The following is a 26990-nucleotide window of genomic DNA, read 5'->3' on the forward strand; positions in this document are numbered from 1 at the left end:
AAAAATCTTTTGTACAAATGGGATCTCAGAAGATGATTAATGTGTGTCTGGCTTCTTTCACGTGCCAATGTAAGATTTGTGGTTGCTGGTAGGCGTGAGTCCATGGTTCTCATGGCTGTGCAGCATTCCATCGCATGACTACCTGTAGTTTATTTCACCTGGTGCACTATTTTATATTCTCGCTTCTGGAGACATCTGCCAGCTCTGGGTGTGGACCAACGACCTGGACTCAGCCTTGCCAGGAGCCTGCTGCTAGGGAGAAGAGAACCCAAAAAAGCTTTTAGCTGTTAGCCGGTGCAGAGTGACGAAATAGGGCATTGAAGGTAATTCAAGCTCACTGTTGGCTTTCTCCAACGAGGAGCTAAATATAAAGTTTGTAAAAGGCAGAGGGACATTTTCCCTCCTCTGCTGATGCTTGGGAAACACAGATGAGCTGAGGGAGGGAGACTGGAGCCCAGTTGGGCAGGAACTGAGAGCCACAGGGGAGTGGGGAGGTGCCACGAAGAACCCACAGCCTCCACGTGTGGTGGGCTTTGATGTAGGGTTCTGTGCCGGCCAGAATCTAGAACCTCGGGTGTGCTCTCTGCCGAAGGCTTTGGCAACAGTAAAGAAACCCAAATTCGGTGGACATTCATGGAGGCAGTGATAGCAAAGCCAGAGTGATTTCTGTGGTTTCCAAGCCGAGGTGATGGAAGAGATAAAGGCATTCTCTCACTCTCTCTGTTGCTCACTCCAGGGTGGTCTATGTTCTGCTTTCTTGATTATTGTTATTTTTACATTTGGGGGTGGGGCAGGAGTGAGCAAGTGAACGAGGAAGGACTCTCTCCCCCTCATCTGCTGGTTCACTCCTTACATGCCCACAATGGCTGGGTCTGGACCAGGCTGGGAGCCGGAAGTTCTATCCAGGTCCCCGACAAGGGTGGAAGGAATCCAGTTATTTCAGCCATCACTGCTGCCTCCCAAGGTCTGTGAAAGAGGAAGTTGGAATAGGAGCCAGAATCAGAAACTGAACCTAAGGGTTTCTTTTCTTTTTTAAAAGATTTATTTATTTATTTGAAAGTTAGAGTTACACAGAGAGAGAAGGAGATGCAGAGAGAGAGAGGGAGAGGTCTTCCATCACTCCCCAATTGGCCACAATGGCCTGAGCTGCACCGATCCAAAGCCAGGAGCCAGGAGCTTCCTCTGGGTCTCCCATGTGGGTACAGAGGCCCAGAGACTTGGGCCACCTTCTACTGCTTTCCCAGGCCACAACAGAGAGCTGGATGGGAAGAGGAGCAGCCAGGACTCAAACTGGCGCCCATATGGGATGCTGGCACTGCAGGCGGTGGCTTTTCCTGTTAGGCCAGAGCGCCAGCCCCAACCTAGGGGCTTCAATGTGGGACCTGGGCGTCTCAACTGCTAGGTTAAACTGCCACCCCTATATTCTGCCTTCTTTGCAAAAACTAGTGAGGGACGAGGCCTTCTCTCAGTGGCCTTGTGAGTGAACCTCCATAAAGCAGAGCCGCCAAGCCTTCACACCTCCAGGTACCTGCAGCCTGGCTGAAAGTTCCACTGTGCCATCTTCCACCTGGAGAAAGCCCAAGCCAGAATGAGTCCAGGTCAGCCGCCCCTGGATTTCTAGCCTGGAGAAATGATTTGTGACAATGTGGATTGGTGTTTCAAGCTGGGAAAAATGTGATACACAGCAATAGATAAGTAATACAATAACCTAGCTTAATCCACTGTGCTTTGTGGAGTCTTTGCAGAGTTCCAAGGGGACTCTCACTGTGTCATTTCCAAGAGCTCGTGAGAGACTCAGGGTTCAACAGCAGCTACAGCACTGCTGCTGTACCCATCCTGGTATGGAAACTGAGCTGAGTATCCGTAGGCCCAAGAAGCAGGAACACACTGGGTACTGGCAACCCACTCCATGTTGGAAACGGTGTATTTGGGATCCAGTTGGCCCCCACATTACATAAACAGTATTAATTTTTTAATCAGAGTGCAGTAAATTGAGGATGGGATACTGTAATCTGATTAACCACCAAGAAGACAGTAAAATAACATGTAGCTTCTGACTCTTGTATTACCACAATCCCCAGACAAGAATGGCAAGTTTGTTCTAAGGAAAAAATGTCTAACAAAAGTCTTCAGTCCAGAAAACCAATGGGAACATGGCTCACTTGCAGGAAGAAAAATATCTGTGCTAAAGTGGATTCCTCAACACTAGGTATTTTTTATTCAATCATTTAAGGCTAGGAAGTGGCTGTGATTGGGAAACACTGTACTTTTTTTAAAGATTTATTTATTTATTTGAAAGTCAGAGTTACACAGAGAGAGGAGAGGCAGAGAGAGAGAGAGAGAGAGAGAGAGAGAGAGGTCTTCCATCCGATGGTTTATTCCCCAAATGGCCGCAATGGCCGGAGCTGCGCCGATCTGAAGCCAGGAGCCTCCTCTGGGTCTCCCACGTGGGTGCAGGGGCCCAAGGCTTTGGGCCATCTTCCATTGCTTTCCCAGGCCATAGCAGAGATCTGGACAGGAAGTGGAGCAGCCAGGTCTCAAACCGGCGCCCATATGGGATGCTGGCGCTTCAGGCCAGGGCGTTAACCCACTGCGCCACAGCAGGCCCCATGGGAAACATTGTATTAAGTACTATTTCAGGGAAAATGCAAAAGAGAAGACCTCTTCCATCAGTCATGTACGACTCTGTCAAAATGGAACACACTATCATCAGAGGTGTTTTTACTTGTCGTTAAACAACAGGAACCCATTCCAGTTGGCTCATGTGGGAACAAATTTACTTCAGGATTTGTGTGTAGGAACAAACACTGACCCACAGACCTACAGAGAGCCATGGCTAACAGCTGGGGCTCTGGAATTGGGTCTTTTTCAAGATTTACTTATTTGGAAGGCAGAGCAACAGAGAGAAAGAAAAAGAGATCTTCCATCCATCTGCTGGTTCACTCTCCAAATGGCCCTCTACAGCTGGGGCTGGGCCAGGCTGAAGCCGGGACCCCGAAACTCCATCCAGATCTCCTACATGGTGGCAGGGGCCCAACGCTTGGCCCATCCTCTGCTGCTTTCCCAGGCGCATTAACAGGAGCCGAGTTGGAAGCAGAGCAGCCAGGACTTGAACCAGTGCTCTGATATGGGATGCCGGCATTACAGGTGGTGGCTTAATCATTGCGCCAAACGCCAGCCCCAGACCTCTCGTATTTACTACTCACCAATAATAAACTCTGAAACTGATTCAGGCAGGCAGATAGGATCAAGTTGATTAGAACTGTGAGCTGGAAGACCACGCCCCCTGTGTGATCTCATTGGCTTACCTGCCAATCAGACCATGTAAGCACTCCCCAGGCCCCTCCCTTGCTGTCCCCCACCTCTCAGCTTCTGCTTTCCTGTCTGCACGCTTGCTCCATGTGGCTCCCAGCCTGCTCTCTGCCTGGCAAGGACCCAGCTTGTGTTTCTGGACTTCTTTCTACCCTAAATAAAGCCCTCACTTTGCTGTGCATTTCTCTTTTTTTGCCAGGCAGAGTGGACAGTGAGAGAGACAGACAGAGAGAAAGGTCTTCCTTTTCTGTTGGTTCACCCTCCAATGGCCGTGCCGATCTGAAGCCAGGAGCCAGATGCTTCCTCCTGGTCTCCCATGTGGGTGCAGGGCCCAAGCACTTGGGCCACCCTCCACTGCACGCCCGGGCTACAGCAGAAAGCTGAACTGGAAGAGGAGCAACTGGGACAGAATCCAGTGCCCCGACCGGGACTAGAACCCCGGGTGCCAGCACTGCAGGCAGAGGATTAGCCTAGTGAGCCGCGGCACCGGCCTCCTGTGCATTTCTAAGTAGACGTTAAAAACGTACCATGTGACTGGTTTATTTTTAGCTGATATTCAAAATTCTTATCTGAACAGATGGCAAAAACCCACCAAATTATTAATATTTAAAATTATCAATAAGGCTGGCTGTATCAAACCAAGATGAGCTGTTTGTATCAGTAGGCACAATTTATTTTAAAATCAGCACGAAAGCAGCCTCGGAGACACAGCACTATCTTCAGACATCACATTCTAGCTCTGCTCAGACACCAGGGTGGCTACACGTGGATGGTGGCATCTTTTCTAAATGAGCTGTCAGTCTCTGGACAGCAGGATCCCCCTGAAAAGCTTACAAGGAAGACAGAGTTGGGCAGAGTATGGCACAGGAATTTGTTTTACATTAATTGTGTACATACTGTGTTTAGTGCATCATTTAATCAGAAGGTTCAGGAACAATTTTTTTTTAAGCACATGCTGAGATATCCTGGCGAGGCCTTCTTTCTTTCTGAGGCATCTGACATTTCTGAAGGTCCCGATGCTAGGAACTGCCTCAAGTTAGACTGCCCAGGATAATTTCTATGGAAAACTAAAATTAGCTCGGCTGCGGCATTGAAGCCTCCAGCTTTGCACTCTCTCGCTGCGTCTTACAAAGTGGAACCTTGCTCCTGTGAACGCTCTTTCGATGACCTTGATCCACATGTAAGTTACAGTTTTCCAATGTTCCATGTCAGGCTTCGCGCCTCTGCCTTCCCTGAAAATCTCCTCTCCCCCACGTCCACTCTGCTGGTCCCTTTGTTCCCTGGAGGTAACATTTTCATCTTACAGGGGGTTTATTTTCCTTTGAGAGCCATGGCTGGGGAGCCAGCCTCCAAAAGGGCCTAGACATGGTTTCTCTGGGTTTTGAAAGCAAACGTTTTCCATAGGGAATATCTGTTCTATCGTAGAACAGCCACGAAGCAGACGTGAGGGTGAGGCCAACAGGCTACTGGAGAAAGCCTCTATTCTACGCGATGTGGAGTCCCGCCTGGGGCCATGCAGGTGTCACGGGCATCAAGGACACAGTCACAAGAGTTTCCGGGCTGCCAGCCAGGGTGCGGGCCATCCGTGCAGACACCTGCAGTGCGTTTCACTCCTCAGACGCCTGTGGATCTGCGGGGCCATCCCGTCCGCCTTCCACCCCAGCCTCACTCGGGCGAGGCTCTTTCTCCCCGTCCACACAGTCCTTCGGACTGGGATCCTCCTGGGGGTCTCCCGCTGCGGCTTCTGGCTGCTCTTCATCCACACAATTGGAATTGACGTCAAGTTTGCCATCTGAGAAAAAAAAGAAAAAGTATCATTCATTGGTTTTTCCCTACCACGTGTCAGACACTCTGCTCAACACTTGATTACATCTTTAAACCCCCCAACGTCTACCCGAGCCACCTCATCATCACTAGGACCGCTGCTGTCATCATTTACAAATGGGGACCCCAGAAGAGAGGGCTCTGGTGATTGCTCCAAGCTGCCCAGCGTAGCAGTCGGACGGCACAGCGAGCCCAACCCAGGCCTTCAGCTCCAAAGCCAGGCCCCCGAGTCAGGCCTGTTGGTGGGCACTGCGCAAACTCTGCATCCACATTCAGCTTTGCTTTGATGAGCCTGATGTGCCTGGAGGGGCCAGTGCCTGCCTTGGCTGCTGCTTTTCTGTAACTGCAGGCAGTGGGGCGTGGTCTACGTTTGTGAAGCAGCAAGGTGTTCAAGACTGAGAGCAGCACCAGGGCCGCGGGTTGGTGCTGGGGCACTGGGAGCTCCCGTTCTCCCACAATGCCATGTTCTCCTGAAGGTTCGCTAGCACAGGCAGAGCTGCTCTGCTGTCCTCAGCACACGGCCCGAGAAAGTCTGGTCTGCAGCACGGGGTGAGGCCGGGTGGTAGGGAAGCCTGACTGTTCTCCTAATGGTAAATGGCCGAATTTTGTACACATCATTCGATCCTGCTCAGAGTGGTCCTCAGCCCAGGAGCAGAGGGGATGGGGTGCCTGCAGCAGGTGGAGACGCATGTTTCCAAACCCCACACACTCTCACTCCAACGTGAGACTCAGCGCTGAAGGAACTCGCTCTGTTGGCTGAACATCGAGTCCCACCAGCTCTCAACTGCAACCCACGGCTCTGACACCTTACAGAAACTCCATCTGAATCCCAGATGCGCAATTTAAGCTGCCAGCACTAAACATACTCTGCGGTTTCACCTGCAGTCCTGGAATTTAATTAAGAAACTTGGAGGCTTCTGAGCTTAAGCATCTTTGGGTAGCCATCACAGGAAGTTTAATTATTCTCGTATGCAAAGATTTCAACAGCCTTGATGAGCAGAACCTAAGGGAGCACCCACTGTTCCAGCAATGTCTCCTGGGTAGAACACACCACTGGCCCAGGAATCTGACATCTCGTTTTCCAGTGACGTCTAGGCCGACCCTATTCTGTGCATCATCCCAGGGAGCCAAGGATGTGCAAGTGGGATCCCTATATTGGCCACCCCTGAGCTTCCTGGTCCCCAGAGAAGACCCAGGCCCTGTGCTCTGTGCTCCAGGATGGGTTCAGGGCTCATAAACGCACTGGTCTCCTCTCGACTCTTCTCTTTGGCAGCTTCTGATTGTTGCTTCTCGTAGACGTCCTTCAGAGTCTTACAGATTTTCTTATGCGCAAACCAGTGTGTCTTCTGGCAGGTTTGATCACAGTAGATTACCTGGAAGCAATGGCGGGCTCACTGTCATTTCAAGAACTGTGATCATGCAGTTTCCCAACTATGACATTAACTCAAGAACCATGCTGCTAGAATACTAAGTTTTGCAAGCTTTATTTTGAAACCATACTATGTGGCTGTGAGTATTGATCTCGACTTTTATTTAATTTTTTTAAAGCATTCAGTTTTAATTAATGAACTTATTTTCACTTTATCTGAGAGACAAGGAGAGAGAAAGAGACAGAAAGACAGAGACCTTCCACCTGCTGATTCACTCCTCACATTGCTGCAGTAGTCAGGAGTGGGCCAGGCCAAAGCCAGGTGCCTGGAACTCCATGTGGGTGGCAGGGCCCTAATATTTGAGCCATCATCTGATGCCTCCTGGGGTGCTTGCTCATTAGTAGGAATCTGAATGGCAAGCAGAGGAGCTGGGACTCAAATAGGTAGTCTGGTCTGGGATGCAGGGATTCTAAGCAGTGTCTTAACTGTTGCTCTAAATGCCCAGCGCAGATTTTTAGCTTATACTTTCCATAATAAATATCCAAAGATGCCAACAACGGTTTAACAAGACCAAACTGTCTACCCTAACTGGCACAGTACAGTGACATATGAGATACAGCTGTAAGTCCCAGAGGACACCAGCACTGCAAAAGAGCAGGAGCAGGTGGAGTAGAGGCAGGCAGACTCCAGGATCTCAACACGGCACAGGACGGCAGAGCCAGGGGAGCCCCGGGCAGCAGGGACTCACTCGGGCCGGGGCAGGGCAGACGCAGGAGTGGGAAGGAAGCATTCCAAGCAGAGGGTTAAGCATCCTGTCCACCACACAGGAGAAGTGAGCAATGTGTTCAAGGACAGCTGCAAGTTTCTGCAAATGAGTGTCTATTTATGTGGTGGTAAAGAGGTGGGAATGCAACGTAGCAAACATTTATTATATGCCAAACGCTGTGCTAAGCGCTTAGATGTGGAGAGTGTTACAGACTGCCTTCTTGGCCCCAAGTCCCCCTCACTCAGCCCTGCATTCACAGGGTTTCCCAGGTGAGTTCAAAGTTCTTTGTAGTGAAGGGGAGGAGAGCTGTCTTTAGACTGGACCCCGGTTTGGACGGCAGGATGGGCAAGAGGAGGCCTCAGGTGGCCTCGTCTGCTTCTATTTGCCTGCCTGTTATCCCATCACTGCGCTGAGAACCTGCTCGGCCTGGCCCGCCAGCCCAAGGAGGGAGAGAGGCACAGGTGTGCAGCCATACCAGCCGCGGGTGGGGAACACCAGCACGACAGAAGGAACCAAGGGCTGCCGTGTCACGCCCCGGGTTTTAGAGTGTTTTGTACACAGTGATAATGAAACAACATAGACAGTCTCCTTTCATTCTTACAACCCAACTCCATTTCATCCATAAGGAACCGGGTTCAGAGAAGTGAGTAATTAAAGATGATGATGCTAGGAAGTAGGCTGTGGCAGAGTGTTGGGTTTCATGCGAAGAATTTCAGTCTCTGAATCAACAGGAAATTACCCTGCCCTGGGGGAGCCGAGGACAGACACACGTGTTGCGTGCAGTTTGTGGGTGAGAGGACACAGAGAGGTGGCAGAAGGGGGCAGTGCTGTTCCCAGGGGTTAAAGACAGTCCAGGGAGCTATCAAACTAGCTGATGAAGAGACAGCGCTGAAAATCAATCACAAACAAGTTCAGGCCGGATATTTGCGAGTTGTCCTAAGAGGCTTTCATAGCTGCACTGGCCTCAGCCCCCTTGTTCTACAGATAATCTTTATCTCATTTTCTCATATTCATTCATTCACATCCTCTCATACGGTCACACTACAGTTTTCTTCCCAAACCACTCTCCAAGTATTAGATGCAATGCTTTTATGTATCACATTGTACTAGGAAACTAACCTGTTATGTATCTGACTATTAAAACTCAACTATCCGTTTGGATACAATCTAAGCCAGACGGCAGTGAATTTAAAAGAACCCCATTCTTACCATTTTGCAAACTGAACACCGTTTACTTGCTCCTTTTTCTCCACAGGTGGTGCAAAATTCAACATCCACAAAACCCACCTGCCCAGTGATGGCTTGGGTGAGGACGGAGAATGCAGTGGGATCGGAGCCCTGGAGAGGCATGAGGAGAGGAAAAGAAAGTTTGTAATCACTGTGGAAAGAGCACAGCGAGCCCAGGCCATGCGCAATGTTGGCTGGAGACATGCACACAAGTGGAGAAACCGGTAAGGCCGGCGGGCACATACTTTACAACAAAAACCTTAGCAATTTTCTGTACAAAGTATATAGGAAGTCAGTCACGGGTCCCAACAATTGAAGAGCACCAAACTGGCCATATTCTGGAATAAAAGTATTTTCGGGTAGGATATTCAGTTAGCCCACATGGCTTTCAGATGATATAGGACAACGAACTCAGAGTAGAATTTTTTCCCGAGAACTGACATGCACAATATTCACATCCTGTAGGGCACACCCATGAATGTTTAACCATCTTAATTCTTGAATGTTTGGTGAGATTTAAATATTGTAAATAATTTCAGAATTTAAAAGTATATATCTGATGTTAGTCTACAATGCAAATTATCACTTTTATCACCAACTGTTCCAAACTCTGTAATAAACATACACAAAATTTCATCAAAGTCTTAAGAGCCCAGCATATGAAAAATTATTATTATAGGGCTACTGAAAATTAGAGTGCATCATAAAAGAAGATTGGGACATATTTTTGTGAATAATGTTTATCTGAGATGATGCTATTAACATAGCCTTTGCACAAACAATTACAGGTATCAATTTTTCTCATCTAACAATTTTTTTTTTTTTTTTTGACAGGCAGAGTGGATAGTGAGAGAGAGAGAGAGACAGAGAGAAAGGTCTTCCTTTTTGCCGTTGGTTCACCCTCCAATGGCCGCCACGGCCGGCGCGCTGTAGCCGGCAAACCGCGCAGATCCGAAGGCAGGAGCCAGGTGCTTCTCCTGGTCTCCCATGGGGTGCAGGGCCCAAGTACTGGGGCCATCCTCCACTGTACTCCCTGGCCACAGCAGAGAGCTGGCCTGGAAGAGGGGCAACCGGGAAAGAATCCGGCGCCCCGACCGGGACTAGAACCCGGTGTGCCGGCGCCGCAAGGTGGAGGATTAGCCTAGTGAGCCATGGCGCCGGCCCATCTAACAATTTTTTAATGTGGTTCTCAAACTTGCTTGCTTATTCCCAATCAAAATGTTGCCACTTGTAAAATTTTCATGAGTCTTTGCCTTTCTCCTCTAAGCTATCTGTTCGTGTATTACCTCATCAGCCGTACACAATGGAGATGTTTACAGAATTACCTGGGAACACTGCCCTGGCTGCTTTGCATACTGAAGACAGTACAGGTTCAGGATGATAACCAATAAGTTCAGGAACAGTAGGGCCATTTCCCAAGTGTCTTGTTCTTCCTGAACTCAAACTATTACGGCTGGGTTTGCTCTCATGTTAGAACACTAAAAATTCTCTTCTGGAATGAAGATTCCACAACAGGCGGTGGGTGGGGAGTGGGGAAGGCAAACCAGGTGAAATGCAGCCTCAGCTATCAGATCCTTGAGTGACTCGCATTAGGGATGCACATCTACGGCAGCTGCGCTCAGATGCAGGCGGGCATCAGAGGACTTGCTGACAGGTCAGATCGGTCCCTTCTGAATCAGAGGGGTCCAGCACCTGCAGTACTGCCAGCACCCACCCGTCACTCTAAGGCACACTGCCAAGTCTCAGAATGGCTCTTTAGAGACTACACTGAACACCTGTAAACCAACACACTTCTGCTTTGGAAGTAGAGCACTGCATAGGATGGCAGTCCGGCTCATAAACCAACAGAGTCTCACGCTCAGCAAATGTTGCAGCAATGGCATTTTCACATGCAGATTTCCCCCACGACAGTACACATCAAGAGCCACACAGAACCCTTCATCCGCTTTGTTAAACAACAATTGCCTTAGGTGGCAGAACTCCTCCCAGAGACAGCCCGAAACAAACAGGATGATTTATCCCATGTACGTGATTAAGATCAGAGACGCGAGTCAGCCTTCCGGGAAGCTACAATACACACTGCCGATGGGGAAAGCAGTAGTCTGCTATGCAGCCGCACCACCATGGCTCACGCTTCCCGTGGAGCTTTGTGACAGGCAGGGTGGGGGGACTGGCAACCTTGCAGCAGGGGGGCCCTGGCATCGGTATATCCAGAGAGCAACAGAGCTGATTCTTACAACAGACAGTTCTGAGTGCCATGGTGTCAGGGGGAGAGCTTGATGCTACTTCACAGGCTCACGTTCGTGCAGCCTCGCCAAACCCGCTGTGCAGTCGGTGCTGGCTGCCTGGGACAGTCACAGCCACAACAAAGATTCCCAGAGAGCAGAATCTGTAACTCCTAAAGAACAAACTTAAGAGGAAGCCTTCTAAAATACATGAGATGCTATCTTAACCTTACTATAAACCTCTTTTGGATGGCTCAGATGGCTAGGATCAGCATTAATCATGAGACTCCATAAACCAATTATATTATCCTCTGTGGCAGGCTACAATGAATGGCTGACCCTGACGCTGGCCTGCTTTGACTTTTTTTTTTTTTTTAAAGAGCACTCTGGGCTCCTATTTTGAGCTTTGCTGTCCTTTCCCATGTTCCCACACAAGGAGAACATCCCCAAGCACTGGGTAGCACGGGAATCCCTCCCAGGAGCACTCTGACATGCCCCAACTCCCCCCTGCCAGCTTCCTGGTCACGTGACACAGGCAGAGGGTTCACAGGAGAGCCTAGGATTCCCATATATACATCCCCTTATTCTTCCTACCTTATAGGGGTGGGAATGTGAGCCTGGAGACAAGGCAACAAACGCACTGCAAACTTGAGGGTTTTTTTTTTTGTTTTTTTTTCAAACATGAGGTCTTAAACCTACACAGCTAAGAAATATTGGGTGGAAAGGGGGCCGTGTTTGGGTCCCTGGCCCATAGAGCCACTGTCCCAAATCTGGGCCACCCACCTGAGAATATGTCAATACATAAGCCCCTTCCTATTTTATCCATGTTGGCTTGGAGTTGTATGTGTAGTCAAAACACATCTGCGCAGGTGTGGTTCACAACAGGTGAATTCTTAACGTTTACAGAAGCACCCAGGACCCACTTCAGCTTTCCTTTTCCACACTGAGAATGATCCGGCAAGGTAAAGAAGGGAACTAAAACTGCCCCAGGGAGGAAGGAAGCCATGGATGGGCCTGGTCTCAGCATCTACTTCCTGCCTGATGGACAGAAGGCAGAAAAGGGATTTGAATGGAAAATACCCAGGCAGACTGAGCATGGATAAGGCGAACACGAGCCTCTTCAACATGAGGCCGGCAGAGAGAGCCTCATGACATGCCTCCACTTGTGTAAACACAGAGAACAAAAGGGCAATCAGTAATCTGAGGAACAGATAATAAAGTGAACAAAACTTGCTTCCCACAGCTGGGAAATGTCAACAGGGTTTGCAAGGATGGAAAATTTCTAATCAGAGGGATGGAGGAGGTGCCATACGGGGAGCTGAGACACACTGCGTGAGGTTATCAGGAGTCCCCACCAGCCTTCCCACAGCTCCCCCAGCTCCCTTGCCCCGCGCCCCTCCCCTCCCCCACCTCCCACCCAAGATGACCCGACTGGGCGTTCACCTAGTGCAAGACTCCGTACTGGCAATCACGGAGCTACAGGTGTGGGTGGATGCGTCTGTACTACCTAGTGCAGGTACACTCTACAGGTTTCATGGAGGAACTGAATGCGTGAGTTTCCATCACAGGCATCGACCTTCTGAGACAGAGCAGTACTGTTGATAAAAAAAACCCTAAGCTAGAAAAGGTCTCGTGGGAGGGGAGATGCACGGAGACCTGTGTGGCGGGTAAGCCTGCCTCCACCTTTGTTCCCGGAAATCCTCTGAAATAAGATCAGTGCTGGTGAGAATTACTGTGGGCACCGCGTCACGGCGACTGAATCAGCGGGGGTCTTACAATTTCCACAGGGGCGATGCTTCGCACCAGCTGCTGCAGGAGCGTGGCTTCGCAGTACGGGAACTTCCTGATGCTCTCTCTCACGACTTTCTCTTGATACACTGGGAAGCCGTCAGCAGCGCGGCCCCTTAGCAAGCTGAAAGACAGTTGGTGAAGAGTAACCGGCACTGAATCCCCAGGCATGAACTCCCAGCTGAACCCAGGGAGCTTTCTGCTGTTTCTTGCTATTTAAGATTTTCAGGGTCTCTTCCTCCAACTGCTGCTCCCTGGCCTTGCTGGGTTTCCAGGCCTTGGGTGCGGGGTGTATGCAAAGATGAGGCCTGGGGAGAAAGCTGAGCCCTCTATGGACTAGCTGGTCACTTACGACCACACCAGTTACTCGCACGAAGAAGGGCAGCTCTCAGCGAGTCCCCTCCTCTGACTTACCTCCCCTTTCTCAGCAAAGCGTCGGGAGAACCTGATCTCCGCTGACGAGAGGATGAGGGCGCCATGCAGGTACCGAGGGACAGTCACCGAGCTACACTGAGTGCCCCTGTCATGTCTCCAATTCCTCACGTGACCATCAGTGATGACAAGAAATCACGGTAAAAAGTACAAAATGGAATATCATGCCTGCTTCTTTCTTTTTTTTTTTTTTTAACCTTGCTGTTTATTGCATCAGTGTTGTGGTGCAGCAGGTTCAACTGCTGCCTGCAATGCAGCATCACGTGTGAGCACAAGTTCGGGTCCCAGTTGCTCTCCTTCTGATCCAGCTCCCTGCAAATGTGCCAGGAAAGCAGTGAACGTGGCACAGGTTCTTGGGCCCCTGGTACCCACATAGGGGAGACCCAGAAGGAGTTCCTGGCTCCTGGCTTCAGCCTGGCCCAGCCCTGGCTATTGCAGCCATTTGAGGAATGAACTAGCAAATGGAGATCTCTCCCTCTTTCTCTGTATATTTTAAATAAATAAATGAATCTTTGACTTTTTTTGGTATGTATTTTCATTTTATTTGAAAGGCAGAGAGAGGAGGGAGAGAGAAAGAAAGAGAGAGAGAATATCTTTCATCCATTCATTCACTCCCCAAACGCCTGCAATGGCCAAGTTCTAGGCCAGGCTGAAGCCAAAAGCCTCGAACTTAACTTGGATCTCCCATGTGGGTGACTGAGTCATCTCTTCGTGCCTATCAGGGTGAACATTAACAGGAAGCTGGACTGGAAAGTCCAGTAGCTGGACCTGAACCAGACATTCTGTTATGGGATGCAGATGTCCCAAGTAAAGATTTGACCATGAGACCAAATGTCTGCCCTGTCCCTGCTCCCTGAAGACCGAAAGTGATCCCCCAAGACTGCAATTGCTGCTAAAATGTTTCATTCTCAAATCTATGATGAAGCTTCACCTAATAAAACGCCATGCCCTTGAGTGTATCTTAAACGCGACAGGGGAAGAAGAGTACCTTTTGATCAAGGTGTCCAGTTTGTTCTCTCCATCTTTTAGGAAGTTCATGCATTTCTGAAAGATGCAGCTGAGGTAGTGCATTTTCATGGCTAACACTTCGTTCATGTCTCTCTGCTTCATGCACTTCTCACAGATCAAGTCCATCACTCTGTAGCACTTTTTCAGGGCCTCTTCTTCCGCCAGCAGGGGGTTCTCATTCACCAGCATCACGATCTAGAAAAAGGTCCAGTAGACTGAGAAACTCAGATCAGGTAGCTCGGGCCGGCGCTGTGGCGCAGTGGGTACAGCTGCTCCCTGTGGCACTGGCATCCCATATGGGCGCTGGTTCGAGTCCTGGATACTCCTCTTCGGATCCAGCTCTCTGTTTTGGCCTGGGAAAGCAGTAGAAGATGGCCCAAGTCCTTGGGCCCCTGCACCCACATGGGAAGACCCAGAAGAAGCTCCTGGCTCCTGGCTTTGGATTGGCCCAGCTCCGGCCGTTGCAGCCATTTGGGGAGTGAACCAGAAGGTGGAAGACCTTTCTCTCTGTCTCCCCCTTTCTCTGTATGTAACTCTACCTCTCAAATAAATAAATCTAAAAAAAAAAATTAAATAGCTTGCTGAGTTGATTTCACAAGGCTACCAGATAAAGTCTCTCCTAAGCTCACAACGCTGCTCTACTGGCTCAAATCAGAATGTAGGCTGCCACCAGCCACAGAAATGAAACCACCACAGAAGGGCTGGGATTGCTTCACCTCCCTGTGTTAAAGCTGTAATGTGATCTGCCTGTGTTCAGTACAACACTCACAGTCCCTGGTTTGCTGTCTCTGCTAAAAGCACTTTTACTCAAGAGGCACATGACACAACTGCACACCTTTTATATTTAGAATCAAAGCACTGAGCAATCACTTTTGGCTAAAACTGTCAAGTTCCAGATTGTCATGGCAAGGAGAACCAGTTTTGTTTTTTTTTTTTTTTTTGGTAAGATTGATTTATTTATTTGAAAGGCAGAGCTAGAGGGAGGGAGGGAGGGAAGGAAGGGTAGGGAGAGAAAGAGAAAGAGAAAGAGAGAGAGAGAGAGAGAGAAAGAAATATCTTCCATCTATTGGTTTACTTCCTAAAATGCTGCAATGGCCAGAGCTGGGCTAATCCAAAGCCAGGAGCCAGGAGCCTCTTCCGGGTCTCCTATGTGGGCCCAAGCACTTGAGCCATCTTTCACTGCTTTCCCAGACACATTAGCAGGGAGCTAGATCAGAAGTGAAGCTGGGACTCAAACCGGCACCCATAGGAGATACTGGCAATGTAGGTGGTGGTTTTACCTACTACACTGCAGCGCCGACCCCTGTAATTCTTATTAATCATAAGAAAACGATATTTTTACAGAAAGAACTCTAGAAATGAAATGCGTTTTACTCTCCAGTGAACTGCACTTCTCTGTGGAAGTTTTCCTGATGAGGCTTCCAATCACACACAGTAAAGGGAACAGGCCAAACAGGAGACCATCCACACACAGCCTCAGAGCTACTGAATCTTACACACCAAGCCCCTTGAGATTAGGCTCAAATGAGTGCGCTGAGCAGTACTTTTCATTGGCTTCTTTATGGGGTAGATCACTTGAAGTGGAGCTGCATAGGGCAGCCCTACAAACCCACGGTGGTTTGCAGCAGTAATAAAAACATGTGTGTACCGCAGGCACAGGTGCACGCACAGGGCAGAGTCACTGCTGCAGTTAAAAACTCATCCTGTGGGGCCAGCGCCGTGGTGCACTTGGTTAATCCTCCGCCTGTGGTGCCGGCATCCGATATGGGCGCCGGTTCTAGTCCTGGTTGCGCCTCTTCCAGTCCAGCTCTCTGCTGTGGCCTGGGAAAGCATGGAAGATGGCGCAAGTGCTTGGGGCCCCTGCACCCACGTGGGAGACCTGGAAGAAGCTCCTGGCTCCTGACTTCGGATCGGTGCAGCTCCGGCTGTAGTGGCCATTTGGGGAGTGAACCAACAGAAGGAAGACCTTTCTCTGTCTCTCTCTCTCACGGTCTGTAACTCTATTTGTCAAATAAATAAATAAATCTAAAAAAAAAACTCATCCTGGGGATTCTAAACCTCAGGGAATAACAAGTAGCAGATACCATGAATCGGATCCTTTTCCTTAAACACAAAGAAAGATCATCAAGTAAAACCTATGCCATGTCTCCTATTTGGAAATCTAACACAGACTGAATGTCCCCGAGGAATTAAAAGAGAAAATTTCACTTTTTTTTTTTTTAATTTTTAAAATTTATTTTAAAGGTAGAGTTGGGGGCGGGGGGAGACACAGACAGAGAAAGTTAAAGAGAGAGCTATCTTTTATCCACTGGTTCACTCCCCAGATCTGCAATGGGGTCAGACCAAAGCCAGGAGCCAGGAGCCAGGAGCTTCACCTGGGTCTTCCATGTGGGTACAGGGGCCCAGGTATGTGGGCCATCTTCTGCTGCTTTCACAGACACATTAGCAGGGTGCTGGATCAGAAGTGGAGCAGCCGGGTTTCAAAACGGCACCCATATGGGATGCCAGCACCACAGGCGGTGGCTTTAACTTGCTCTGCCACAACACTGGCCTTGTATTTCACTTATTTTTGACAGTACTAGATTTGACTTACTATTTTACTTAGAATGTAACACTCAATAACATTAGACTTAATGGACTAAGTATAATCAGAATCCGTACTGGTAAATCTACTGCTTACTTCCCCTCATAAACAGGTATCAAAAAATTAATCTGTGGTGACAACGACTCATTAAAACTATCTGCTTATAACTACAATCCTTTAATTATAACTGCAATCAATTTTATATATGGCATTTATAATCAAAGAATAGGATCTTAAAACTGAGGATGCATTTAAAAAAAATCTCAAATGGAACTCAGGTTGATGGTATTTTATTTGAAGACGTGGTCTTTATTTGAAAATACGCAGCAAAAATACACAAAGAGACACGATGACGACAGTGGTGCCCAGAGTTTACGGCAGCACTCACACAGCTACGCACACGAGAGCAGCATCGGCCTGGGTTTCCTTCCTGTTACTGCTGCAGCATGATGTAACAGGTTATAAAGGAAATCCTTATTACTAGTTACGGAAGAAGAGGGAAGAGGTTCCTGTTGGTATAAGCCTGGATGAATCTTCCCTCTCAGAGGACTGCCTACCTCAGAACTTGTTTATGCAGTGGCACTTTGAATTCTTTTAATTTTTAAAATCTCATTGTTAAAAACTGCCAAGTCAGCAACCCTTGGCATGAAAATAAGCAAACATGGGGGGCGGGAGGAGGCTTGCTCTGCATAGGATGCTGCCTCCCTTCCACGTGCAGATCCTGCTCGGCTGGGCTGCCCTGTTTCCTGTGACTGTGTTCTTCTCCTGGATATGTTCTGGGCATCAGCACGATTCCCCAAGTCCCTAATGGAAACAAACACAGGCTCATTGCTAGAGCAGCCACTCCACCTGCACACAAATGTAGAAGTGCTGCATGTGTTGGAACGCAAAGGTGGTTACAAGCTGGGGCGAATCTGTGTGTGTGTGTGTGTGTGTGTGTGTGAGAGTGTGAGAGTGTGAGAGAGAGAGAGAGAGAGAGAGAGAGATTTTCTATGGTGGCTCCACGTGACTCTTTAATAGTAGTCCACAGAAAGAACGACGGGAGCATGACAAGGGGTAAAGCAGTGGACATGGGCCATCACAATAGCAACTGGGGCAGTTTTTATATCCAAAATCCAAAGCATGGATAACAGAAAGGGTTTCAAGCAAAGAGAGTACATACGTCCACAAAAAACATGGCGGAATGAAGGAAGCCACTACAGTCATGGAAGAGTCTCCCTTCTAAAAGTCAGTGCTCTACAAAATTTTCCATAGGCTATTTCAAGTTATATATACCTTTGCAATGCATTGCCTACACAAACACACACGCTCAACCTAATTTAATCAAGGCATGTGCCTTTAAAGATAATTGAAGCATCCACCAATTCCTAACACCATTTTAACCCTCAGAGAATGGGTTCCACAGAAGCATCAAAAAGTATCCCACCGAGCCTGCTGCGATCTGAAGTGGCAGAAACATAAACGGAAAAGACAGGGAGTAAGCCTGAAGAAACTGCACCCCCGCCCGCCGCCTGCACAAGCACCATCCTGTGCGGCGACGTGCGGAACAGGCAGGGGGTTGGGGGGAAAGGAGCTGCAGGCTGCTCCCACAATTTCTGTCCGGCAGCCCTGCGCTTGGGATCCACCCCCCCCCCCCCCCCGGCATGCAAACTCAGCACGCCCCCTTTCCCGTGCACTGCCTCTCGGAGGCTGGGATGGAGCGGCACCATGGACGCTTGGAGCTGAACTCCACGTGAAGACGCCCCGAAGCTCCCAGAAAAGCTCCCGCACACTAAGCCCCACCCAAACCCCACCCGTTTGTACCTTCAGTTAGGGCCCCACCCCCACCCCAGAAAGGGGGCTGCTGGAGGTGGGAGCCTCTGCTTTGAACTCCTTATCTCACACTGGGGTCAAGGACTTGGAATGAAAACTGGGAAACCCATTCCTACAACACTGGGAAGGAGGGAAGGAGGGAGGGAGAGACTCGCTGACCCCAAGGAAGCTGCATGGTTGCAAAGATTAAATTCTCAAAAACCTCGAGTCTTCTAAAATCCAAGCCGTGCAGGCTGCACTTCTGTGTCTTAGGATGCGTCACCCACCTCTCCCTGCAGGCACAGAAAGCCATGAGGGAAGACACCGACCTCCCTGCATTATACACCCATGCAGGGAAAACGTCAACCTTTGACCCAGCTGCTGTCCTGCTGGCCTCACCGCTGAGAACCACCAGCAGATCTCCACCCTCGGCATGGGGGGCTGTGATGGGCACTGAAATCTAAGAAAGGGCAGCAGCCCTGCAGCGCACAGGGGGTTGTGCAGTTCCCTGTGATGATTCATTGAAGAGATTACGCTCATTTGGATTTTATAAACCAAAATGGTAAGAAATCTGAAGACAACAGCGGTGAAGACAGTTCAGGGCAGCTTTTGGGAACCCCTGGAGGAGCTGTGTTAGTCGGAGATGCCAGGCAGCCACGGGCATTGAAGAGGTGATCCTGGCTCCGCCGGAGGCTACTTCCTAGAAGGTAACTCATTGGCAGTGTTCCTGGTAGGGGTCTAGACCCTCTTCTGCAGGCCTGCACCCGGGGCCCCAGCTGCTCCGAGTGCTGGAGGCTGAGGGCTCAGAGAGGTCTTCCTCTCCAGAAACCTGACCTCACTCAAGGCAGCTACGGGGGCAGTTGGGATACCAGTCATACCCTGTCCCATACAAGAGGGCCTGGTTTTCAGTCCTGGCTCTGTTCCCCATCCCAGCTTCCTGCTGATGTACTCTGCTCAGGTACCTGGGTCCCTGCCACCCATGTCGGACACTGGCATTGGGTTCCTGGCTCCCAGCTTTGGGCATCTGGGTAATGAACTAGCAGATGGGAGCTCTCTTCCTCTATCTGTCTTGTTCTTTCTAGCTCTCTGAATGAATGAGTAAAAGCAGCCATTTCACTTGCTGCTATCCAAAAGGCTGTCTTTTCCCTCTGGGCACAGCCCCAGCCAAGGACAGGCTGATGGATTCCAAGCTGGACACCCCTGTGCCTCTGTGCTGGCTCTGCTCCCAACCGAGCTCCCCATGAGATGAGTTGGAAGTCAAATTCTCCCCTTCGCTCAGCTTTCCCTCCTTCTCCATCTGTTTCCCCCACTCTGTTTTTTTTTTTTTTTTAATATTAATTTTATTAAGTTGAAAGAGTTACAGAGAGAGGTAGAGCCAAAGAGAGAGAGGTCTTCCATCTGCTGGTTCACTCCCCAGATGGCCGCAACTGTGCTGATACGAAGCCAGGAGGTAGGAGCTTTTTCCAGGTCTCCCAAGGACTTGGACCATCTCCCACTGCTTTCCCAGGCCCATAGCAGAGACCTAGATTGGAAGTGGAGCAATCAAGGACTTGAACTGGCGTCCATATGGGATTGCCAGCACTGCAGGCTGGGGCTTCAACCTGCTGTGCCACCACGCCAGCTCCTGTTTCCCCCGCTCTCTTCCAGGTTTCAATGAATCCACTGAACAAGAGAGTCCATTGCAAGCTGTACACCTGCAAATCCCCGAGACAGTTAGGATCCCACACGAGAAGAGCAGCTTAAACTCCGAAGCAGCATGTCAATAGCAAGCGTGCAACATGAACTACCTTGACAGGGTGAAGGTTCGTGGTGGTGATGACCTTATGCAGCGGGCCTGCCAACTTCGGGGGCAGCTTTGGCTCTTTATCCAGTCCCTGGGGCTTGGTGTAATAATCCAGTCTCTCTCGTGGAAAGAAATTGTTGATTATGGTCACACAGTCATGTTGACCTTTCAATGGAAAAACAGAAAATGTTTCATTTTATTATAAAAATGAGACCGTCTCTGGATGTCTTATTTCTGTGATGTCAATTCTGTCTTCTTATGAAGTCAATATGCATTAATATTTCTATTTTTCAGGAAAGAAGAGTAAAGGAAGAAGAGCAGAGGTAATATATTTTAGAGAGGGGCTGGAGTTGTGGCACAGCCAATAAATCCTCTGCTTGTGACACCAGCATCCCAAAGGGTGCTGGTTCGAGTCCTGGCTGCTCCACTTCTGATCTAGCTCCCTGCCAATGGCCTGGGAAAGCAGAAGATACCCCAAAGTGCTTGGGTCCCTGCCGCTTACATAGGAGACCCAGAAGAATCTCCTGGCTTTGGCTTGGCCCAGCCCCAGCTTTTGCAGCCATCTGGGCAGTAAACAGTGGATGGCAGATATCTCTCTCTGTCTCTCTCTGTCTCTCATTCTCCTTCTTCAGCTCTTTCAAATAAATAAATAAATCTTTTTAAAAAGGTATTTTAGAAAACATTTATAAGCATTCTTTGAAAAGTCTAAAAAGATCTTTAAAGAGTCCACAATACACAGGAATTATATAGATCTCACATATACAAATAACAGCCTACTTATAACTGACCTTGAGTATTTCACAACAGTTGGCTGGAAGCAAACATGTCTTTTTCCACCCCTACACAAATGGCTGTCACTCTTGCTTAACCACACCCAGTGGCACTCACACAAAATGTAAAGGTACCGTCTGGGAAGTGTTATTACTGAGCTCTCTCCAGCTCCCCTGAGTTTGAGAAAAGCTCTGCGCTGGTGCAGCCTGGCCTCCATGTGCTGCCTCCCAGGGGTCTCTGAGCCATCTCTGGTGCTGGACGTGTGCTCTGGGAAGTCGGCTCCTCCATCATGGTGGAGCCTGGAAGCTGCTGCCACTGCCTCCCCCAGCGCCCTCCCTACCTCTGCAGGCCCAGAGGAAGTCTCCCTGGGCAAGCAGGCTCAGGGAGCTCCTCCACAGCACAGACTTCTCGTTCCTCTGCACCCGTCAAGGGACCAGTGCTGGGGAAGGTACCCGGCCGGCCCTTGTGGCCCCTTGCCCAATGGGCCACGTGCTTGGGAGCGTCTTTTTGACCCTGCAGGGCAATTTCACGGCGGCTTGGCTGCACCTGCACTTGAGATGGGTGGAGGCGGGCTGCACTATGGGCCAAGTCACTCCTGGTGCTGGAGGGGAGCAGTGGAGGCCGTTGGCCCCTGGGCATCCCTGGGAGAACCCCACCATGGGACAATTCCTTCTTGTACCTCAGCTAGTGTACAGACCCTGGACCCACAGACACAGGACCACAGCTCCAGGGACCTGTTGGCTCCACCTGGCTGCTTAAGTGTGGCAGCAGCTCCAGGGCTCTAGCTACAGCGGCCCCAGTGAGTTTAGAAGCCAAACACTCGCCCCTGTGGCCACAGCCAGCAAACACCTGCACTTCAGATACACAGGTTCCATCACAGCATATGACCAGATTTTCAAGAACCACAATCCCAGGTGTTAAAAATTAATAGGGGGCAGGCACTGTGGCGTGGTGGGTAAAGTTGCCACCTGCAGTGCCAGCATCCCATGTGGGTGTTGGTTCGAGTCCTAGCTGCTCCACTTCCAATCCAGCTCTTTGCTATGGCCTGGGAAAGCAGCGGAGAATGGCCCAATTGGGCCCCTGCACCCATGTGGAAAGACCCAGAAGCAGCCCCTGGCTCCTGGCTCCTGATCAGTGCAGCTCCAGCCGTTGTGGCCATCTGGGGAGTGAACCAGCTCATGGAAGACCTCTCTCTCTGCCTCTCCTTTTCTCTCTGTGTAACTGACTTTCAAATAAATAAATAAATAAATCTTTAAAACAAACTAATAGACTGAAAGAGGCAACCTGGCTTACCACTGAGAACCAAATGAGTTAATGTAAAAATCAAATGGACCACATATCTCAAAAACGCAGAAAAAATCCAGACACAGAAATCATGGAAAGATAAGAAGCAAAGGTCAAGTCCAGGAAATCCGGTGATGAAAAATAACAGAGGGGCCAGCACTACGGTGCCGTGGGTGAAGTTCATCTTGCATGAATACCGGTTCAAGTCCTTGCTGCTCCACTTCCGATCTACCTCCTTGCTTACGCACCTGGGAAGGCAACAGAAGAAGGCCCAGGTGTTTAGGGCCTTGCCACCCACATGGGAGACCAGGATGGAGATCTAGGCTCTTGGCTTCAGCCTGGCGCAGCATGGGCTGTTGCAGCCATTTGGGGAACGGATGGGGGTTGCAAAATGGGCAAACAATGCCTTGGGGCTGGAGAGGGGTGAGGTATAGTTGAAACTATGTCAGTCACATTGAGGAAAGACACACTCGTGTGTGCACCCACACAAGCACAACTCAGCACCGAGTAAAATGGAGGAGGAACGCAAGCGTATGAGTGATCACAGTAAACATGCAGGAGCTAGCTCCCTGGGAAAAGACAACCACTGTGGGTTATGAAACAAAGCCCACCTCGGCTATCGACAAATGCAGAAACCAAAACAGGGATCAGGAATGGCTATAAAACTGCAAAGAGCAGAACTAGGAAATCAGCAAGACAAAGAGTGGCAGTAACAGAACCAACAGCAATGTCACACTAAAAAGTGAAAACAATTTCACAGGAGGGGCTGGCACTGTGGTGTAGTGGGTAAAGCTGCCACCTGCAGTGCTGGCATCCCTTATGGGTGCCAGTTTGAGTCCCGGCTGCTCCACTTCCGATCCAGCTCTCTGCTATGGCCTGGGAAGGCAGTAGAAGATGGCCCAATTCCTTGGGCCCTTGCACCTGCGTGGGAAGACCTGGAAGAAGCTCCTGGCTCCTGGCTTCGGATTGGCACAGCTCCAGGCTTTGCAGCCAATTGGGGAGTAAACCAGCGGATGGAAAACTTCTCTCTCTGTCTCTCTGTCTCTCTCTCTGCCTCTCCTTCTCTCTCTGTGTAACTCTGACTTTCAAATAAACTTTTAAAAAAATTTCACTGTGACAAAAAAAGATATGCCTGTTATCACTACTATTATTTCTTCTTACTTGGAGTCTTTAGCTAGTTCAAATAGAAAGTAAAATGAAATTGAATAGTTGGAAAAAGTCTCAGAGATGCTAATAAAATGACATAAAAAATCACAAATCAATAGCTTTTCTCTTTATAACCCATAAGCAGCTAGAGGTGGTGGTGAAAATGTTTTAACAATAGTGGCAATAACTATGAACAACACAGAAATAAGTTTTTTAAAGTAAAGACTTATATGAAGGAACCCATGAAATAATACTGAAAGATCAAAAATAATTTTTAAAAAAGCATGGTATGGGGCCGGCGCCGTGGCTCAATAGGCTAATCCTCCGCCTAGCGGCGCCGGCACACCAGGTTCTAGTCCCGGTTGGGGCGCCGGATTCTGTCCCGGTTGCCCTTCTTCCAGGCCAGCTCTCTGCTGTGGCCTGGGAAGGCAGTGGAGGATGGCCCAGGTGCTTGGGCCCTGCACCCCATGGGAGACCAGGAAAAGCACCTGGCTCCTGGCTCCTGCCATCGGATCAGTGCGGTGCGCCGGCCGCAGCGCGCCGGCCGCGGCGGCCATTGGAGGGTGAACCAACGGCAAAAGGAAGACCTTTCTCTCTGTCTCTCTCTCTCACTGTCCACTCTGCCTGTCAAAAAAAAAAAAAAAAAAAAAAAAAGCATGGTATGGATGGGAAAGCCACAACGCCATACACATATTAATTCTTTGCAGATAACTGTATAACCATTTAGTTTGAAAGAATTTAACGTACCAGGAATGTGATATTTCAACAGGAAAATGTGGGTTTAATAAATGATGCTATCACAATTAGCTATGTACTAAGGGTAAAATGAATTCCAAAATAATAAATTCTGGAAGCACACACATGCATGCATACACACACACAGAAATCATAAAAACAAAATGAAGGACATCTAGGAAAAGCTTGTATAGCCCCCTGGTCAAGAACACCTCTTTTAGTAAGACAAGAATTACAGAAGCTATAAAAGAACAAATAAGATCCTGAAAAACAAATTTTTTACAGCAAAAGTCCTCCATAAAGTCCAAAGGGGCAAACAAGACTGGCGAAAGATACTTGAACCATATTTGGTGGATAAAGGGTTAGCGTCTACAAATACACCTTAGTCTCCCCAAAACAGAAAAGGACAATCAAGACGGAAGGTGAATAAAAAAACAGGAGCAGGCAATAAACAAAGGAGGAGCACAAGGAGTTTGCTTCCACTGCTAGCGAGGGGAAAGTAAAGTCACAATAGGTCACGTTTCTAACTATCACACCAGCAAAAATAGAAGAATGATGACATCCCAGTTCTGATAAGGATGCTACTGTCAATTGCTAGGTCCTTTTGAAGGCAATCGAGATTCACATTAAAATTAAAGCTATACACCTTTTGTCTCGGCAACTTTACCTCCGGGAATACATCTCACAGATGTTCAAGTGCTAACGTGTACAAGGCGTGAAGATCAAGGATGATTATTGCCTTATTTGGAGTGAAGTGGTTGAAAATCTGCCGGGACAGCAGAGCCAAACACACACTGGGGGACATCTGTACTATGCCATACTACGCAGCTGTTGCTGTAACTGAATTCATTTCTACCTGAGCTGGGAGAGGCTGCCCTTCTCAGTACCGGAGAGCCAAGATGACAAGTCACAAGCAATCTTTACTGTATGATTGGTCCCAGTTTTCAAAAGACAACAAGAATTTTGTTATGTGGGTGTACACTTGAAGCAACAAAAGGGGAGAAACGAACTGTTTTTAAAGGGGCCAGCATCGTAGTACAGCAGGTTAACCTACTGCCTAAGACGCCTGCAACCCACATGGGCACTGGCTCTAGCTCCAGCCACTCCACTGTGGATCCAGCTCCCTGTTAATGTACCTTGGAAAGTAGCAGAAGATGGTCGAAGTGCTTGGGCCCCTCCACCCACACAGGAGACCTAGATGGAGTTTCATGCTCCTGACTTCTGCTGGCCCAGCCTTGGCCATTGAGGCCATCTAGGGAGTGAAGCAGTGTATGGAAGATTCTCTCTTTTTCTCTCTCTGTCTCTCTCTCTCTCTCCCTCTTGCTCTAACTCTGCCTTGAAAATAAATGAATAACCTTTTTTTAGAAGGCTAATTATATAGCAAACATAAAGGCAACTGAAAATGTGCAGTGTAATTTTCTGTCTGTGAACTCAGTGGGGACATTCACCGATGAGACATCAAACACAAACACTACTCTTATTTTAGGATGGAACAGGCGGCAACCTCTACCTTACATTTTTGTTGCGCCTGCAGCGTTTAGACAAAGAACAGAGCATTGCAGTAAGGCCTGGAAGAACAGGCTCCTGCCCTCTCCGTCGTGTGATCTCGACATAGTGATTCTATCGCTGGCTCCTGCCACATTACCTCGTGGACAAATGTTGCAAACATTTGCTTTGTTGCACAGATACCAGAAAACTAAGGTCTGCCCCCAATCCTGTGACTAATCCATGGTGGGCATGAACCAAGACCCAAGGCTCCAGATTTCTAGTCCAGTGTTCCTTCCCCGCTGTACTGATACCCTCATCATTAGCTTGGAGGTGAGCTGGGGAGCCTGACTCCAGTGGATAAAATATCTGCAGCTTGCACTTTTCTCATATCATCCTGAAATTAAGAATATTCAAACAAAGCTGTCATACTGTGACTGAATGTCTAGCTTAATCAATGGCACCTGTTAGTAGTTTCTTTTTTTTTTTTAAAGTTCTATTTATTTTACTTGAAAGTCAGATTTACACAGAGAGAGAAGGAAAGGCAGAGAGAGAGAGAGAAAGGTCTTCCATCTGCTGGTTCACTCCCCAACTGGCCGCAATGGCCAGAACTGTGCCAATCTGAAGCCAGGAGCCAGGAGCTTCTTCCAGGTTTCCCATGCGGGTGCAGGGGCCCAAGGACTTGGGCCATCTTTTACTGCTTTCCCAGACCACAGCAGAGAGCTGGACTGGAAGTGGAGCAGCCGGGACTTGAACCGGAGCCTATATGGGATGCTGGCACTGCAGGCGGTGGCTTTCCCCTCTACATCACAGTGCTGGTCCCACCTATTAGTAGTTTCAAAAACTTACTAAAATACAATTTAACATGCTATACCATTACCATCCACGTACCTAATTCCTCCTGTTTCTTAAATGTCAATTTTCTCAAATGTCAATGGCTTAAATGTCAATTTTCTCAAAACCCCCTTGGAATAGGATAGGGGGCTCCCCTTTTCTATGGAAGAGTTCCACGGCCCTCTTTGGTTCCCCCCTGGAGAATATTGTCACACTGCTTGTCACCGCTCTTAGTTTCTAACTGCCACAAAAGCATGGACATCCTCCATCTTGTTTGCCACTGCAACCAAGGCACCTAGAATGAAGCTTGGTGCAGAGGCTGTGAACATTGTTTGTTTAATGAAGAATTAGCCCCATGGGGCCATTTACTTTACTCTCAATAAATCATGCTTCTATCTTTGCTTTCCTATCAATGGACCCTCTTACCAAGTGAGTGAGGCCAAAATATCAACCATTTATTCCCAGTCTGCTCTAACCAGGATTAGCATGGCAAGGATTACTGGGCACACAAATGAAATGTTTGTGGTTGAAGAAAATGGTAACAAAGCAGGCTGGCGCTGTGGCGGAGTGGGTAAGGCCGCTGCCTGCAGTGCCAGCATCCCATACGGGAGCCAGTTCTAGTCCC

At 48.9% G+C, this 26990-nt stretch overlaps 1 protein-coding gene across 2 annotated transcripts in view; it reads right to left on the reverse strand.

The window, feature by feature from the left end:
• Positions 1-3963: 3963 nt before the first annotated feature.
• The window catches only part of ANKMY2 (ankyrin repeat and MYND domain containing 2), a 43965-nt gene continuing 20938 nt past the window's right edge, over positions 3964-26990 (reverse strand). The window contains exons 6-11 of one of the 2 annotated variants that reach the window (XM_051832561.3): positions 20115-20275; positions 13933-14147; positions 12501-12636; positions 8482-8610; positions 6380-6509; positions 3964-5104 (exon numbers count right to left, since the gene is read on the reverse strand). In XM_051832561.3, coding sequence (XP_051688521.3) covers positions 4920-5104; positions 6380-6509; positions 8482-8610; positions 12501-12636; positions 13933-14147; positions 20115-20275 — 956 coding nt within the window. In that variant the 3' untranslated portion in view covers positions 3964-4919. The remainder of the gene's footprint in view (positions 5105-6379; positions 6510-8481; positions 8611-12500; positions 12637-13932; positions 14148-20114; positions 20276-26990) is intronic. The other variant, XM_089315175.1, reaches the window with a different exon arrangement.

This window comes from Oryctolagus cuniculus, chromosome 16 (assembly GCF_051225735.1).
Source record: "Oryctolagus cuniculus isolate XC-2025 breed Fujian yellow rabbit chromosome 16, ASM5122573v1, whole genome shotgun sequence".
Lineage (NCBI taxonomy): Eukaryota > Metazoa > Chordata > Mammalia > Lagomorpha > Leporidae > Oryctolagus > Oryctolagus cuniculus.